This window comes from Monodon monoceros, unplaced genomic scaffold (assembly GCF_005190385.1).
Source record: "Monodon monoceros isolate NGI ecotype Baffin Bay Population unplaced genomic scaffold, NGI_Narwhal_1 Super_Scaffold_19, whole genome shotgun sequence".
Taxonomy (NCBI): Eukaryota; Metazoa; Chordata; class Mammalia; order Artiodactyla; family Monodontidae; genus Monodon; species Monodon monoceros.
The window spans coordinates 12,764,213-12,783,015 of NW_021703775.1; the positions used below are offsets into that span (position 1 = coordinate 12,764,213).

The 18,803-nt window shown below is 46.9% G+C and overlaps 1 protein-coding gene across 2 annotated transcripts in view; it reads right to left on the reverse strand.

The window, feature by feature from the left end:
* Positions 1 to 3,558: 3,558 nt before the first annotated feature.
* Positions 3,559 to 18,803, reverse strand: part of SMYD1 (SET and MYND domain containing 1) — a 41,827-nt gene continuing 26,582 nt past the window's right edge. For both annotated transcript variants that reach the window (XM_029232275.1, XM_029232274.1), the window contains 4 exons: positions 12,638 to 12,730; positions 10,429 to 10,592; positions 9,109 to 9,277; positions 3,559 to 7,871 (listed from right to left, as the gene is read on the reverse strand). In XM_029232275.1, the coding sequence (XP_029088108.1) occupies positions 7,713 to 7,871; positions 9,109 to 9,277; positions 10,429 to 10,592; positions 12,638 to 12,730 (585 nt within the window). In that variant the 3' untranslated portion in view covers positions 3,559 to 7,712. The remainder of the gene's footprint in view (positions 7,872 to 9,108; positions 9,278 to 10,428; positions 10,593 to 12,637; positions 12,731 to 18,803) is intronic.

Below are 18,803 nucleotides of genomic sequence, written 5' to 3' on the forward strand. Positions count from 1 at the left end.
GTAAATTGGAAAGATATATGTCAGGGAAATACTGTATGACATCACTTCTATGTGGAATCTACAAAACGCAACAAGCTAGTGAGTATAACAGAAAAGAAGCAGACTCACAGAGAGAACAAACTCGTGATTACCAGTGGGGACGAGGCAGAGGGGAGGAACGATACAGGAGCGGGGAAGTAAAAGGTACAAACTATTATATATAAAATAAGCTACTAGGATATACCGCACAACATGGAGAATACAGTCAGTATTTGCAATGACTATAAATGGAGTATAACTTTTAAAAATTACTCCCTATATAGTGAATCCCTATATTGTACACCTGTACTTATATAATATTGTACATCAACTATACTTGAATTTTTTTTTAAAAAGAAAGATACATGTCAGGGATGTATCAGCAGGAAATAAGCCTCACTCAAAAGGGTTTTCTTGATGAGAATTTAATGAAAGCACCATATACAAAGGTGTGGTTTGAATAAGGGGAGCTTATGGGGTAGGTGAGGCACCCAGGGACCCGCAACCACAGAAAACCATTACCACCCATGGGCCTGAAGCGGCAACCTGGAGGACAGCATTACTGGAGCTCAGTGAGAGCTGGGACCCTTCGAGAACCACCCAACAGGCGCTGGTTAGGCAGGGAGGGGCCAGGGAAGAGGGAACGTGGTGGGGAATAACACCCACCTCTCTCTCCTTCTACCATCCCATCTCCTGCCGGTGCGTCCCACTGGCTGAACAAGAAAGCAGAAGTCAGCCCTCCTGGGCGCAGAGCCGGGCAGAGAAGGGTGGAAAAGGAATGTAGGGAAGGGAAGATGGAGACAAACTAGCACAATGGGAATTCCTTTAGCTGCGAATCAAAGGAGCCCACTTAGGACTTCCCTGGTGGCGCAGTGGTTAAGAATCCGCCTGCCAAGGCAGGGGACGCAGGTTCAAGCCCTGGTCCGGGAAGATCCCACATGCCGTGGAGCAACTAAGCCCGTGAGCCACAACTACTGAGCCTGCGCTCTAGAGCCTCTGAGCCACAACTACTGAGCCCACGTGCCACAACTACTGAAGCCCGCGCACCTAGAGGCCGAGCTCCACAACCCGAGAAGCCACCACAATGAGAAGCCCGCGCACCGCAACGACGAGTAGCTCCCTCTCGCCGCAAGTAGAGAAAGCCTGCACACAGCAATGAAGACCCAACGCAGCCAATAAATTAATTAATTAAAATTTAAAAAAGAAAAAGAAACCCACATAAACGGGCTTAGGCCAAAATTAAAGGTGGGACGGGGTAGTTCACTGACTCATGTAACTGTCAAGCAGGAGTGGATCCGAAGCCTTACAAGAACATCATCAATACTTCTCTCTCTCCTTGTCAACTCCTTTTTCTCCCTCGATGCCAGCTGTGTTCTCCCAGAACTTTCCAGGCAGCAGTGAGTCTGACTACCAGCATCTCTAGGGTCACAGACCGAGAGCTTTTATTCCCAGAGAAGGGCAGGGACTCCTTCTCCAGTTCAGAAGGGCCCCAGCAAGGGGCCGACTGCCTGGCCTGGGTCGCATGGGGTACTGGAGGCAGCTAGGACCAGCTCCTGACTCAACATACAGCTCGGGAGCTTGGCACTGGCCATGGTGAGAACAGTTACACTGAGAAAAATCAGCAGACGTTACCAACCAGGGGTCTCCTTAACCTAGTTGCTGAATGTTTACCAGCAAACCATTGTGGGTCGGGAAATGCTGCACCATCGTAGGTTCAAGCTGGGTGAATGCGGAAGGGAAAGAAGGTAAGTTGGACATGGCTGTCAATGTGATGGATGGGAAGGAAGGTTCATTCTCCTGGTGCCTGGAGATCAGGATGCGAGTCCCAAGCCTTCTGCTCAGAGGCTTGCTGCTGTGTCTGCATGACTGGTCTGAGGGCTTGATAACAAGACTGCTGTGCTAGGCAGAATGATGGCCTCCAAAGATGTCCCCATGCTACCCCCCAGACCAGTGACACATGGCAAAAGGGATTTTGCGGATGTGATTAAGGCGAAGACCTTGAAAAGGGAACATTATCCTGGATTATCCCAGTGGACCCAATGGAATCACAAGTATTCTTGTCAGTAAATAGGAAGGCAGGAGGGTCAGAGAAGGAGTGGTGTGTTGTCGACTGGGGGCCACAAACCAAGGAGTGTGGGCATTCTAGAAGAAGCTTTTAGAATCTGAAAAAGACAAGAAACAGATTCTTCCCCAAGGGCCTCCATACAGATTCCCTTCTGCATCCTTGAGAAGTAAGCCCTGAGCAATCTTCCCAACCAGTGGTTATATCTGGCCTTTAATACATGTGTCTGTCAATACACTGGTGAGGCAGTGAACAAGTGGCTTAGTCTGAGGGGTAGTAATCAGAGTCTTAGACTTGTTTGTGAGGCCCTGCGGGATAGAGGTTTCAGAATGCAGAGTTCACCCCAGCTGAAGTAAAGATTTCTTTAATGGTCTTTCTAAGTATCTGTTCTTGTAGAGTTATGTAGCAAACCCCATATTTATAGATTGACAACACTACAAATTAATGCGTTCTTCTAGAGTTAAACCGATTACCATGATGTAAATATTCCCACTGTGGCTAATGGCGGGCTATCAACATGATGCTGATAGATGCAGAGGTGGGAAGAAGTGTATGTGGTTGGCTGTCTCGAGCTGGTCCAGCATACCATTGCTTGTGTCTACCCTTCACCTCCACTTTCTTAGTAGGAGAAGGGACACCCTGATAGAAGCATGGTTGGAATGCTCATGGACCACTTACGATGGGCCAGGCACTGTTCTAAGAGCCTTACATTTAAAAAATGTAATTCTTTTTTAAAAATTAATTAATTTATTTTTTATTGTTGGCTGCGTTGGGTTTTTGTTGCTGCGCGTGGGCTTTCTCTAGTTGCGGCGAGCAGGGGCTACTCTTCATTGTGGTGCGCGGGTTTCTCACTGCAGTGGCTTCTCTTGTTGCGGAGCACGGGCTCTAGGCGCGCGGGCTTCAGTAATTGTGGCACGTGGGCTCAGTAGTTGTGGCTCGCGGGCTCTAGAGCACAGGCTCAGTAGCTGTGGCATACGGGCTTAGCTGCTCCACGGCATGTGGGATCTTCCTGGACAAGGGCTTAAACCTGTGTTGCCTGAGCTGGCAGGTGGAATCTTAACCACTGTACCACCAGGGAAGCCCAAAAATGTAATTCTTATAGCAACACTATGTGATAAGTAGAAATAAGGACACTGAGGCATGGATGAGATAACCAGTCCACGGTCATCTAGCTAATATCAGGAGAGCTGATATGAACTTAATTTGTGTCAGTGTCCATAATCTTGAGAACTGCACTGAAGTATTCTCTAAAACTGCACTGTCTAATACAGTAACCACTAACCACATTAGCTATTATAATTGAAATGAAATAATTAAAAGTTCAGTCTTTCACTCATATTAGAAACATTTCAAGTTCTCCACTGTCACATGATGCTAGTGGCTACTGTATTGGCCACAGATAGAACACATTTCCATCATGACAGAGGGTTCTATGAATAGATTGTCAGAAAGAAAGAAGCCACACACATTTGCTTGGAAATACAGAAAATTTAATGGCCTCTGTGGACTGCAATAACATAAAAACTCGAGATACACAGTTTCATGTCTCTTCTGCTCCGATCTAAGCGAATTCATTCACTTATTCATTCATTCATTCAATACACATTAACTGACCACCTACTATGTCCCAGGACCTGTGCTAGGTTCTGGGGATAGAAAGATGAATAAAGGAACGAAGCTCCCGCCCTCCAGAGCCTCACGATCTGATGCTGGAGGCAGACAAGTGAAAAGGCAATTATAAGGCCATGAGGGGAGTGTGATGATGGGAGACTCAAGGATACTAGGACAGACTCCGACAGGCAGCCAGCTGACTCTGAGGCTTTCAGGGAAGACTTCACAGAAGGGGTGATTTCCAAAGTGGGTGTTGAACGATGAATACAAGTTGGCAGGTTTCGGGTATTTTAGAGAGAATGTTTCAAAACTCAGAGAGGCACAGAAGAACATGGGCCACCCGGGGACCCGTGACTGAAGGGACCTGGCTAACGTCTCCGATGCGGTAGATACTCAGGAAGTGACTAGAAGTCAGATGTTCTCCTCAGGGGTGGAAGGAGGGCAGTGCTGAGCAGGAACAGGTGTCGGGGTGGAGAGAAGGGAAAGAGAAAGAGCTTCCTTTTGGACACGCCAAGTTTGATGGGCCTGCAGAATGTTCAAGAGGGTATGCGGGGCTGAGGGTATGCGAAGCAAGGTCAAGGGATACAGATTTAAGGACATCAGCCTCACGGCAGTGATTAAACGAAGGGCCTGGCCGAGCTCATGGGGGAGGGTGTGCAGAGAGAGATGAGGACAAACTGAGAGTGACCCGAATGAACAAAACCAGCTCCAGGAAATGCCAGGGGCAGGAGGGAAACGGGGCCAGGGGAGAAACCTCATTAGAGGATCATCACAAAGGATGTGGTGCCCGGAAGTCAAGGGCTGTGATGCCAACTGAGGCAGAGAAGCCAAATAACACGAGGGCTGAAAAGTCCCCCCAAGAGTCAACCGTGGGAAGAGCCACATTCATGGACTCAGGAAGCCAGGCTGCAGTGGGTTCAGGAAGAAATGGAAAGTAAAGGAAGGCAGATAATAACTGTGGGGGACAAAGCCTTTTGTAAAAATACTCAGCCTTGGGCTTCCCTGGTGGCGCAGTGGTTGAGAGTCCGCCTGCCGATGCAGGGGATGCAGGTTCGTGCCCCGGTCCGGGAAGATCCCACACGCCGCGGAGCGGCTGGACCCGTGAGCCATGGACGCTGAGCCTGCGCGTCCAGAGCCTGTGCTCCTCCACAGGAGAGGCCACAACGGTGAGATGCCCGCGTACCGCAAAAAAAAAAAAAAAAAACAACAACTCAGCCTTGAAGATTATGATCAGAGTTTCCCCAGCACATCTATTAACTGCTTTGAAGAAGCCAGTAGACAGAGAAATGTGAAGAATCCAGGGTGAGAAGGAATAAATGGGAAGCAAGGCCCCAAGGACCTAGGAGGGGATGGGGTCCAAAGCACAGGTGGAGTGTTTGGCTTTGGAGGAGAGGGGCTCTCATTCCACTGGTGTGAGACGGAAGCGGGAAGGATGAGCACAGACACGTGTGTGAACGCGGGAAGAGGAAACTGAGGAATCCCATCTCCTGGCCTCTGGGTGAAGCAGGAGATGAGGTTCTGCTGAAAGCAGAGGACTCGCTCGAGGACAGGAGTGAGGACCTGAAATAACCACTGGGCAAAGGGAGAAGCACAGGGAGCACGCCTGGGCTGCACCCCAAGGCCAGCTGAGGTTGGAGAAGAGGCCGCGGATGCGCCTGAGCTGAGAGGTGCCATTTTCCTGGCTGTGCTCAGACCTCCAGGTGCAACAGAGGAACAACAAGACAGCTGAATTCATCCAGGCCTGGACTCTGCCAAGTAGGAAGGGGGGATGGGCAAAAAGAAAAAGAGGCTGATGCCCTGGTTATCTGGAAGGATGTGAAGACAGGAGGAGGGGGGACACACTGGAGAAAATACGATGCCATCTAGGATTCAGGGGTGGAGGAAAAAGAGAAGTGAACAGATGGGAAGCAATGACCAGAGAGTCAGACATCAAAAATGAAGAAATTGGGAATTCCCTGGCGGTCCGGTGGTTAAGACTCCGCCCTTCCACTGCGCGGGGGCACAGGTTCGATCCCCGGTCAGGGAGCTAGGATCCCGCATGCCACAGAGGGTGGCCAAAAAATGGAGGAATTATGGGGGATGACAGTGTCCAGGATGTAACTAAGAGAGGGTTTTAATGGGGGAAATGGAAAGACACCTGGAATTGAGTAAATGAAGAATCTGTAAAACAAGTGGTTTAGATGGTTTGTGAAAGTGGACTTTGAAGACACCAAATCTGAGGAAGAGGGGACGGAAAAGAAGACCTTGAATGTGGGGGAATGACCAGCGGTGTGGCAGGTGACAGTGACAAAGAAGGGAAGAGGTTTGGGGGAAGGTTTCATATGAGGATAGAAGAGAGACCATTTGAACTGGCACAGTTAGGTCCCTGGCAGAGGGCTGGTGCCATCCTTACATGAGCTTAGAAGAACTGTCAGTCTCCCTGTGAAAGTTCTGAAGCAGCAGGTGTCCTCAATGAAGAGCCAAGTGCCAGGTGCCAGTATTCCGCAAAGAGGTGGCACCTTTGCAGAGTTTTTGGACAAAGTTTTTGGCACATTGGCAGAGCTGTTGGTCAGGTTACAAGGGAGGCAGTGGATCATTCTGAGGACGAAAGGGTGGGGATGGAGGAACTGACACTTTAGGCACAGATGACAAATATGGAGCCTGATGGGATCACCTGACCTCAAGATGTTAGCTAGAGCTCTGGGGTCAAGGGTGGCCCCAGAGAGTAGAGAAGACTTGGTGACACTCTCAAATGGGGGGGCTTTTGTCCAGGATCCCCCAAAACATTCGTGAGAAGTTTGGGATCCCAGAAGATAACAGGCCAATGGGACAACTAGATTGGTTGATTCCCAAGACCCACACTCTTGGGTGGAAACCAGAGCAGCCTCCCAGGAGATGAGGGCAAGTTGGTCACACTCCCAGAGAGGTCCTCACCTAGGTGTGCAGAGTCCAGACTAGACATTCCTTCTGGTAAGGAAAGCAGAGGACCCAGGGAATGGACAATGAAAGAAATCAAGCAAGGGAAGTCATAATTATTCATTACTAAAAAATAGAGATTTACTGGGGGCCAGTGATGAACTGCAAGCTGGTAAAGGCCACCCAGGCACACGTGACAAAATAAAAGACGCAAAGGCCAATTCCGCTGGACCCATGATCATCATGTATGTGGGTTTCCAAGTTTCTCCCTCAACTTCACCCTGAAGAGACTTCTCCAATCCTAGGAGGCCAATGGCCAGAAAAATCTCAGCTATTATCCAAGTAGCCCCACGTCACGGGAATCACAAGGCTTGGCAGGGAGAGTGTGGAAAGGAAACACTCCCTCTCTGTGTTCTAGAATTAGTTTCAGAATAATGCTGAGAACCCAGACTTTAAACCGAGGCCTCAGGTGGTTTGGGCAAAGCCCTCCTTCTGCATACGTGCCCTTCTGAAGAAGTTTCAGTTCTCTGAGTAGGACCTGAAAGGCCCAAAGACAGTCTCTTCTTCATAACTCCACACTCGCCTGAGGAAACTGAACATCACCCATCCCAGTCAGCAAATCCTGAATATTCCAGAGACACCTGCACAGATAGGTGAGCGGCCACCTGAGACTCCAGGTACCTGCCACCCTTAGCTCAGATGTCATCTCCTCCATGACACCCTCACCACTACACACACACACACACACACACACACACCAGACACATGCCCTCCACTGTACCCCCTCTCTCCATAGAGTTTACCATTGCATTTATTATCACACTGTGCTTTAATTGTTTACATTTTGCCTCTCCAGCTACATTTGGAGCTTCTTTATCCCTATGCATATTTATCCCAATAAATATTTGTAGGAGGAGTTGGACTGGTCTGGGATAGGGTTAAATTGAATTGAACTGAGTTGAAATGAACCGAAATGACACTGGGAAAAAAGAGTAGGACATTCCCACGGCAACAAGGCTGAGCGTTACGCTGATTTCCTCATCAAGGGTCTCCCCAGAAACCCACCACCTCCAGAATGTCTCCCCAGTTCCCCAGCCACGGCGCCCCTCTCCCACCAGGCAGGTCCTCATTGCTTCTTGTGGAACAAAGCCGGCGCCGGCTCATTGCTGGGTTCAGCCATGACCTGCATGGGCTGGTTGTTCAGGGCGGCCTCGCGCATCTTGTGGTACATGAACTCGTTCTGTCGGAACATGCGCAGCTCCATCTCCGTCTGCATCCGCATGGCCTGTGGGATGCGGATACACCAAAAACAGTGATGACAAACCCCCAGGATGTGTTGGTTTCTGACCTACCTTGGCCCTTTTGGAAATGACAGACTATGGGGTAAGTGGCTCCCAGCCACTGAGATTCAACTGTACCTCCTCAGAGGACACACACACACACACACACACACACACTCATACACTGCGAGTCTAATGTCCTGGCAGTGGACTCCATTTGTTAGGAAGAGGGAGTCAGACCCCTGAGAGAGTAGCTTGAGGGAATGCTCTCAGCAGAGAATGTTTGTTCCTAGGAACTGCTACGTGGGGACCTGGATTTGAACCCTGGTTCCTGAACTTAAGTCCCATCAACACTGTGGGACATCAGGCAAGTGACTTAATCCCTTCAGCCCTCAGTTTCCTCATACACGAAGCGGGTGAGATTCCCTTGTACTTTACAACGGCCGGGAAGATTACAGCGTGTGACACATAGAAAAACCCTCATTCTCCCATATGTTAATTCAAGAAATATTTATCAAGGGCCAGGCTTCGTTGAGGGGCTGAGGTTAGAGCAGTGAATACAATGACAAACACTTGTATTTGACAAGCTTAATGTACTGACATACATTCTATGACACCAAAGTCTGTCCTCTTTCCCTGTACTACTGCCTGAGGACAGTCCTTTGAACCCCATCACTTTCAAATAAATCAGCCCTCGAAGCACAAAGCCAGCCAGCAGCTATGAAGAGCAGGCCACTCACCAGACACTGCTCTGAGTGCTTTTCACACATCAATTCATTGAACCTTTGCCACAACCTTAACCCTTTTTTCTCCATTTTTCTGATGAGAAGACTGAAGCCCACACACTCAATATTTGTAGCCACAAAGCTGGAAAGTGGTCAAACTGGAATTGGATCCCAGCAGTCTGGTCCCAGAGCCTGTGCTCCCTGACTCTACTCCATGTGGCACGTTTTCTAATGTACATGCTACACACACATGCACACCATTAGGTTTTCTCAGTCCAGGCTTGGAGCCTCCCAGGGTTCAAGCCTCAATTTTGCCGTCCACTCGCTTTGTGACCAAGGACAGGTTACTCCCCTTCTCTGGGCCTCAGTTTGCTCAGATGTAAAACAAGGGGAGGAGTCTAAGCATTTCTGAATTCCCTTCTGGTCTAGCAGGCAATCTAGGGTCTTTCCAAAAGCAGAGTCTAGCACTCAGCTTTCATCTTCAGAGAGCCCAGACTTGCCCCAAGAAGCCACTTGCCTCTAAGTCCTTGGTGATGGGGTGGGAGGGTCCGTGTGTCACCAGGAGAATGGCGTAGGCTTTGCAGATCATGCTGTGCCCCACCTCAATGTTGCCAGCATGCCAGTTGGTCAGCCCTGCCCGCATGATGGCCATGCCCAGCTGGGCATTGTTGGGGTGATACAGCTTCCTGCAGGGGCAGAGCAAGTAATGATAACACATATTCCCAACCTACCTTTTATCTGCACAACATCTGACAACTTATAAAGTGACCTCACTGGTGAAGTCCATATACTCTCCCACCAGCGCTGTGAGGCATTAACCATCAAGGGAGACTAAGGAACTCAGAGATGCACTGAGATGCCAAACACCCCACGCGGTGAGGCTGCAAGAGCTGAGACTCCGACCTAGGCTACTGAGCCAAGTCCTAATGGGGAAACGGGGTCAGGATTGTACTTGGAACTTGAGTGCAAGGAGCTGGGAGCCTTCAGCCCTCCTTTGAACAGGCTAGGAAGTTCAGGGGGAAAAAAATAGTTTGAATGTCCTTCTTGGGACAGAGTTGTATCTTCACCTCCTTGGCACTCTCTTAACAGGACTTCCTTTCGCATGGTGTACAGGTTTCCCAGATTTTGTTTATGAGTAACATCTACTCAAAAAAATGCAACTTTCTTATGCCAACATATTCATTTGGCCAGAAATACAAATTCACATGCCAATGCGGGCACATAAGGCAAGAGAGGACATTAGCAGAGGGAAGGCAAAGGAGTTGCCTTTTACAATTTATAAGCAAGAATGGCTGACACCTCTTTTTTTTTTTCTTTCTTTTTTTTTGCACCTTGCTGTGCAGCATGTGGGATCTTAGTTCCCAAACCAGGGATGGAACCCACGCCCCCTGCAGTGGAAGCGAGGAGTCTCAACCACTGGACCACCAGGGAAGTCCCTCTTTTTTTTTTTTTTTTAAATAAAATCTAAAGCTGACAAGATTGCCTCTGTTGATTGTTGGGGGGGGGGAACTTTTCTAAGCACTTAACATCAAGCCAGATTTAGCCTTAAGGAAACCACAAGCAGAAGATGCCTCCCAAAGGATAGACAAGCTGGAGGATTTGGGGAAGACCAGGGATGACAAATAGATTTCATCTCAGGTATCAAATCTGATTATGTGGACATTATTGCTCAGAACATCACGATACAAAGACTCAGTTATAAAGAGGACAGTTATCAATTACTGAAGCCTGCTGTGGGCGCAGGAGGGAGAGGTAGCGACATGCATGCCATCTCTTTGCCATCCCTGGAATAGACACATTTCCAGGAGACTACCTGAGACCCAGGATCGTCACCTACATATAGCCATCCACCATCCTCCTGGCGTAGTGTGAGGCCTCCTCAAAGGCCTGCAGGTAGGAGAGGACCTCGGAAACGGTGCTCAGCATCCACAGTGTGTAGAGGTTGGTGTCGGCCAACACTGGCTCCTGCTTCTGTAGGCACTCCCGGCATAACTTCACAACCTAGGAGACACAGGCCCTGTCTGTTATCCCTGCACCAGAGCACATGCTTGACTCACACATGGGAGCATCACGATGGCATTGGACACTCACTCTTCGAAGCTTGAGGAAACTACCGGCAGAGAAGGGAAAGCACCAGTTTGTGATCCGAATAGCAAAATGGCCCTGTTTGGCTAAGATGTAGGGATGGCAAGGGTAACAGTGGGAGACACAGCTGACATGGCAGAATGAGGAGTTATCATAGAAGTCAGTAGGGAGCTATGAAAGCCATGTTCATACATATATATGTACTCCTTCTCACAACAACGCAATGAGATAGGCACTACTAATATTCCCATTCCCCCAGACGAGGAAACCGAAGCACAGAGCGGCAAGTGCTTTGCCAAAGTTACACAGAAAGTGAGCAATGGAGCAAGTATTCAAAGCAAGCAGTGGAGCTTTATCTTAACCATCATTCCCATGATTCTGCCTCCTGGCTGTGCTTTGGAGTCACCTGGAGAGCTTTTATAAATCCCGACGTCTGAGGCCTATCCCAGACCAATTGAAACTGAATACCCAGGGGAGGGACCCTGGCATCCTTCACATCTGCCCCTGGGTGGCCCTTATGCACAGTGAGGTTGGACAGTCATGCCCTGCTCGAAGTGTACGGGAGGGATTGGCAGAGAGAGAGGCCAGGCGACCCATCAGGAGGAGGCCACATGGGTCCTGGTGAGGAAGAAGGTGGGCCCGACCACAAGCGGCTTTATAGTCAGGCTTTTCCAACTGATTCATGTGTAGACATATCTTCAGTTACACCCTACAGAGTCAGATGGTCTCTAGATTTTAGTGGTTCACAGTTCTCCCCTCCTTCCCTTGCCACTCTCACGGGAGAAATGTCACACAATCCTTTCCAGTTCAAATGCGTGGAAACCAGTTTTCTCTGAGACTCTCCCAGAGGCCCATGAGGCACCTGGGTAGGGGCGTGGCAAGCTGTGAGCTGGCAAACAATCCATCCTGAAGACAATCCTTGTAAGCCCATGAGCAGCGCCTGGCCCTACACCCGACCCTACCAAGCTTGAGCAGAGAAGAGGACAAACGAAGAAGACGACAGAGGGATGGAATCCGGAGCTCCAGCTCCTACCGCGAGCCTCTGCCATAGATTTTCCGTACTGTACAGCAACACTTTGTTCATGGGACTCTCTCCCCGCAACCTGACAGAACTCCCAGGAGGCAAGGAGCATGTCGTGTGTTGGTCACCCCAGTAAGGGCTCAAAAGTGGGCAAAGAATGAGTGAGGAAAGGAGGCGAATGAAGATCAGAGAAAAGCAGATAGAAACGAACAGAAATTAATCTCCCACCTTGCCATGCCCTAGTGCCATCCAAACCTAGCTACCAAATTGTCTAAAGAGCTTGGGGGAAAAAATACTGATTCATGGTCCCTGTGTTCTGTTGCAGACTAGACGAATCACACCTTAGGGGGTGAGACACGGGAATCTGTACTTCCAACAAGCTGCCTTTGTGAATTCAGTGCAGGCACGTGCTCTGCAGGTCAGTGCTGGCCGTGGGTCTCAACTTTAGGTGCCTGTTGAAATCACTCGGGAGCTTTACAAATCTTGATGTCTGGGTCCCACTCCTAGAGATTCTGGAGGAATTGTACTGAGCATCAGGGTTTTTTCAATGATTCTTGTGTACAGCCAGTTGAGAATGCCTGGTGTTTCTAGAGCCAGGGTTGAATGCACAGTTAGTAGATCTGGACACTGTAGCCAGGACACGAGAAAGCAAGACACCCACTGCCATTTCCATTCCTCCATCCCCGATATCACAGACACCCCCAGCCCCAGGACATTTGTCAGGCTGCCTGTGCTCTCCTCAAACCCAGTTTCAGTGAGTTGCCAATGCAGGGGACACGGGTTCGTGCCCCGATCCGGGAAGGTCCCGCATGCCGTGGAGCGGCTGGGCCCGTGAGCCATGGCCGCTGAGCCTGCGCGTCCGGAGCCTGTGCTCCACAACGGGAGAGGCCACAACAGTGAGAGGCCCGCGTACCGCAAAAAAAAAAAAATGAATTCTTACCTCGTGGTACAAACCCTCAGAGCGAGCCTTGTCAATTTTTTCCAGCGTATCCTTGGAGAACTGTATCATCTCCTTCACCACCTCCTGAGAGGGCTGGGAAAGGGAGGGGCATTCAGTTGGAGACCCCTTTGTGAGGCAACCCACTGCACCTTTGAACAGCTGCCACCTTTGACATTCACTGTAGTACAAGATTAATGCCTTCTTCATTGAATGCTTCAGTTCTGTAAATGCCACTCAAGGTCCCTACAGCTCAGGACTTCCCTGGTGGTCCAGTGGTTGAGGACAGAGGCCGGGGACTTGACCAAAAAATATCATACTCCAATTTGCCATTGGAACTCATTAAAGAGGGCCCTGTGGCTATGGGCTGTCAACCCTTCCAAGTGTCTCTGCATCCAGTCCCTATTTCCTTGTCTAGACCAAAAGGATATCCATGAGAGAACTTGTCAGCTGTGAAATCTAGACCTACCAGGCTCCCTATGTTTGCCTAAGCAGTCTAGTGATCTTGTAAAAAAAAAAAAAATGAGGTTTTGATATTTGAGGTACCATAATTAAGAAGCCAGTTCCCATGAAGGCACGATAATTTTGAAGAAAAAGTGACAAATTTCTCAAAGACCAAAGGAAAAGTTTGCTTGCTATGTTTATCCATATCAGAAGCTCTTTTCTGGGGGGACTTCCCTGGCGGTTCAGTGGTTAAGACTCCTCGTTTCCACTGCAGGGGGCACAGGTTCGATCCCTGGTCAGGGAAATAAGATCCCGCGTACCACGTGGCAAAAAAAAAAAAAAAAAAAAAAAAATACTAAAGAAAGAGAAGGTCTTTTCTGAAAAAAGATTTTTTTTTTGCTTGGGCAAATCTAATATAACTTTTTTCCAAAATAAAAATACCTTCATTATTTATTCTGACTGTAAAATTAACATATGCAAACTGTAAAAAATTAAAACATTATAAAAAAGTATGAAGAAAACAGTAGAAATCCCCAGAATCCACACGAAGATGGACACAGCACGTTGAGGAGTATTTTCCAATGAGTATACAGAGGAAAAATATTTAAACTATGTAACAACTGGTACAGGAAAGGCACCGACCTATCAAAGGCACAGACACATCAACAAAGAGTATGTCTGTATGACTGTATCAGTGTGTTCTGGCTGAATTGCAGTCCTGCATGTACACACATGCATGAGTGTGTATATGTCAATAGCATCAATCTTTTTCTAACTGGAATAATAACATATTTCTGTCTATTGCCTGCTTTTTTTTCACTCAGTAGATTGTGGATATTTTCCCATATAAATATAAAAATACCTATACTGCCTTTTTAGTAACTAGAGTTTTCCACTGTACAAAACTAGAATAATTTAATCAGTTCTCTGGTCGTCCAATTTTTTCACCACAAAGAATCGGGATCAACAGCTGTGTTTATATCTGCTGCTCACATTATGTTGTGAGGTCACCGTCACTAAACTACCAAAAAGTTACAGGAGAATGGGCATCTGTTCCCTTAAAAATACAGCCCCCTAATACATGGAGATCAAGGGTCTTCCCTCAGGCTCCCAGCTGTCTTGAGCCAGTTCCACAGTGTCCATCTTGTAATAGGAGAACCCGAACCCAGGACAGCTTGCTTCAGGGTCGAGATCACTTAAGGAAGTGGGATTATATTTATGCTTCTCCCCACCTCACCTACTTTGGCTTCTGCAGAGTTCTTCATTATCCCTAAAATTCTGACTACCTTCATTTCCATATCCTTCTGTATCTGGGCCTCCCTGCAATTCCTCTGTATTTGTTTCTGTACTTGTCTCACAGCCTGACTCCAGCATTTGATGCATCCATCAATGCTCTGAGTTCTTCTGGCAGGTCTCACTCCTGACTTAATTTTCACCTTGACCTTTGATTTGGCTGAGATTCCTGGCTTCTGGCTGCCTTCCCGACGACCCGAATGTTGGCTTCCCGCCCGAGTGCAACTCAGCACTCTGCTAGTTAGCAGACCATGCCTTGGTCCCAAGACCAGTCATTTCAGCGTGCGTCTGCTTTCCTTAGCCCGTTTGAATCAAGCACATTAGTGAGAGGCGTCCATATCTTGCCTGGTTGTGTAGAGTTCTGTGACTGGTGGTTCGGAGATGTGTCACCCATCCATCAAACGTACATCTTTAGTTTCACCTATAGTTTGTTGCCCAAGTGTTGGCTCATAAAATCACACTAGTCTCCAACCCACTGTACGTTCCGTTGTCTTTAAAACTCAAAATTCTTAGTGAATCTTCTGGGGTAATCAATATCTTGCAGGGTATAATTCAGGGAATACCAAGCTGTTAGGTGTTAATAAAAGCCTTGCTCAGTTTGATGTTGTGAGGAAGAGTGTTACTTTAAGCTCTTGAAGGGAATTAAATTTTTTCAAGGAGGCAACTGCCAAGGTTCTCAAAACAACCTGACTGAAAGGTTGTTAACTGACACATGCAACATGGGATAAAGATATTCTGAGAAGGGAAATGGGCTGTTCCACTTGGCTCCCTTTTTGGAGTAAAGGCAGGAAAACCTGATCTGCAGATAGGATGTAAGGAAGCCCACAGAGAGAGGCTCCCCTCTCGAGGAGCACACCACAATTAATAGAAAACAGGGAGGAAGAGAAAGGAACCGGAGGAGAAGGGGTAGAAGCCAGAGGAGGAATCAAAAGAGGAGGAGGGGAAGGAAAGAGGGACATTAGCTCCCCAACCTTGAGAAACTGGAACATTCCTATTGTGAAAACCATAGCTGAAGGCTGGAGAGAGAGAGAGAGAGAGAGAGAGAGAGAGAGAGAACCAAACAGCCTAAACAAGGAGGGTCCAAAGCTACAATCGGGGGAAATTGGTGTTATGTTCTCATTTTTAAAAGATTTCATTTTTATTTTTATCCAGGTCTGTATGTGTATGTTTTTATTATATTTATTTAGTTATTTATAATATATACATAGGAGTCAGAAATAATTTTGATGCCAATTTAAGGTTTGAAGATGAGTCACAAAGGCTGGTGTATAGAAAGGAGCTTGTCAGGCTGGGATAAAGCATTATTTAAATAAAGAAAGGAAAGCAACTGTGATGACATCGTAGATAGAAAAGCTTGAAGGAACTGTTAATAAGTTAGTCCAATGCTCCACTTTACAGATGAGGAAACTGAGACCCACAAGGAAGAGACGTGCCCAAGCTCAGACATTCAGGGTCACAGCCAGAACTAGAACACAGGCCTCCTAATTCTCCAGTATTCTTTCCACTACAATATAATGGCTTTTTATTATGCCTTCAGATGCACTTGCTTTTAAAAAGTTATACTCAATTTTTTTTTCTGCTTACTTGTTTTGGTTGAGTCATTTTTGAGTTATTTCTTTATTTTAACAGAGAAACCCAATGTGATATAAAAATAATAGACAGTTTTCGCTTTGAATCAAGGTCGGTTCAAGCAGAAATCATCGATGTTTTTATATCAAGAGAGATGTCAGCTCTGCTAATTCAGACTGAAAGACGTGGGCATACAGTCACCAGCTGGTAAGCATATCTAAAGTGAAGGGACAGGAGCTAACAGCCACACATCACCTATTTAACTATTGGAGTTGCCAGGTAAATATTGAAAAATTTAGAGAAATGACTACACAGTTGTTTCACTTAATTTCTGAAGGGATAAAAGAGGGTCTGGCCTCTTTGAAAAATTAGGTAGTGGTGGAAGCAAGTTATGAAAAAAATACTCAGGGCCAGGCACCAGGAGGGAAGGCTGGCTGGCTTGCTGATAAGACACATATTATCCTGCAGGTTCTGGAAGGTCAGGGTGAGGGTGGACACAGTAGCTTATTCTTTTCTGTAGCTCCTGTGGTACTGTGTTCAGTGCCCCACACATAAGTGTCAATACACATTTCCTGGAAAACAGAACCTTTGATTCTGTGAAAATGGGGTTGTTCCTATAAGGAACACATTCCTGCTTTGTATCCTGCCTGGGAGGGATGACTCTCAACTTCTCCACACTAAGCATTGTTGATCCACTGGTTACAGATTCCTCCTCCTACTTCTGTCTGTTTGGAGACTGACTCTGCTTGCACACCCATGTGGGGTGAGTGAATCTGTGTGAGGGCATGTGTCCCTTTTAATTTAAATAATTTAATAATTTTAATTTTCAGAAGTGGTAGCATACACAGTGTTATGGGTTGAATTTCATCCCCCCAAAATTAAATTCCTATGTTGCAGTCTTAACCCTCAGTACCTCAGAATCTGACCTTATTTAGAAATGGGGTCATTGCAGATGTAATTTGTTAAGATGAGGTCATACTCAAGTAGGGTGGGCCCTTAATCCAACAGCACTGGTGTTCTTAAAAAAACAATGCCAGGTGAACAGAAAAAGACACATGAGGAGAAGACCATGTGAAAAGGCTCAGGGCCAGCTACAATCCAAAGAAAGAGGCCTAGAACAGATCCTTCTTTCACAGCCCTCAAAAGGAACCAGCCCTGCCAAGACCTTGATTTCAGATTTTAGCCTCCAGACCTGAGAAACAATACATTTCTATTGTAAGCCACCCAGTTTGGGGTACTGTGTTATGGCAGCCCTAGGAAATGAATTCATATGTCAATGTTCAGCCGCTTAACTCTTTTCCCTTAAGAAATAGAGCTCAACTATTTACAATTACCAAGACATGGAAACAACCTAAATGTCCATCGACAGATGAATGGATAAAGAAGATGTGGCACAATGGAATATTACTCGGCCATAAAAAGGAATGAAATAATGTGATTTGCAGCTACATGGATGGACCTAGAGATTATCTCACTAAGCAAAGTAAGTCAGAAAGAGAAAAACAAATACCATGTGATACCACTTATATGTGGAATCTAAAATGTGACGCAAATGAACTTATCTATGAAACAGAAACAGACTCACAGACATAGAGACTTGTGGTTGCCAAGGGGGAGGGGGATGGGGGAGGGAAGTATTGGGAGTTTGAGACTAGCAGATGCAAATTATCACATGTAGAATGATAAACAACAGGGTCCTACTGTATAGCACAGGGAACTATATTCAAAATCCTGTAATAAATCATCATGGAGAAGAATATGAAGAAAAAAATATATACGTATGTATAACTGAGTCACTTTGCTGTACACCAGAAACTAACACAACACTGTAAAGCAGCTATACTTCAATTTTTAAAAATAATAAATAAAAAAAAAGAAAGAGAGCTCATTCCATGTCTGTACACAAAGATCTACCTCATTAGTTCATTTCCTTAACTTAAATATTTCCCTATTGGTGGTTATTTAGCTTTTTTCCAATATTTTGTTGTTCCCAACAATGCCATGATGTACTATCTCTTTACACATATATTCCTGTGCACATACGCAAGTATATCTGCAGGGTAAATTCTTAGAACTGCTTGGCCGAAGGGTAAAAAATATTATATATTGAGAGTAAAAATAAGTTAGTGGCAAAAGAAGCCTCGAAGAGCCCGAGAATGAGAGAGAGGTGCATCAAGTGGGGGAACAGAGTTATCTGGACAGTAGCACTGACACCACTGGGTAGTGAAGTCATTGAGAGGGGTCCCTCCATCTGAACCTGGAAGTCAGTCTTGCTTGTAGCCTTTGCTCTAACCAGAGACAAGTTTCTGCCCACACTTAGGGTGCAGAAGTTAATTCAGAAGTGTACTTGTGTCTTAAATGCTCTGGTGAACTGTGAATTATATAGAGGTGCTGGGTTAGCCTCCCCGAGGAGAATGGCTCCCGGTTAAAAACCTACGTGTGGTTTTTCAGACCTGACCATAGGCAATTCCAAAGGCTCTCCCTGGCAGGCCTCATGGGTGGGGGGGAAAGCTGCCCTCCCCACAGGGGATTTGGTGCAGGGCCAGAGCACCGCAGTCTGTGAAGGGAGATGCAGCCAAGGACTCAGGTCCCCCCGCAGGTCATGCTCTTCGCATATTTGCATTCCTGGACCAGGTGCCTTCGTTCCTAAGTCTCTCTCTCTCTCTCTTTTTTTTTTTTATTGAAGTATAGTTGATTATCTGAGGTCTTGAGGTCTTCTTCAGGAGCCTCTACGAAGCCCTGCCTATTGTGAAGGGGGCGCTGGGGGACATCCCCCTTGGTAAGACTTCCAGCGCTCAGTGGTCCCGCCGTCGATTAGGCAACAGTTACTCAGGAATTAAGCATATTAAGCGATCTGAACATT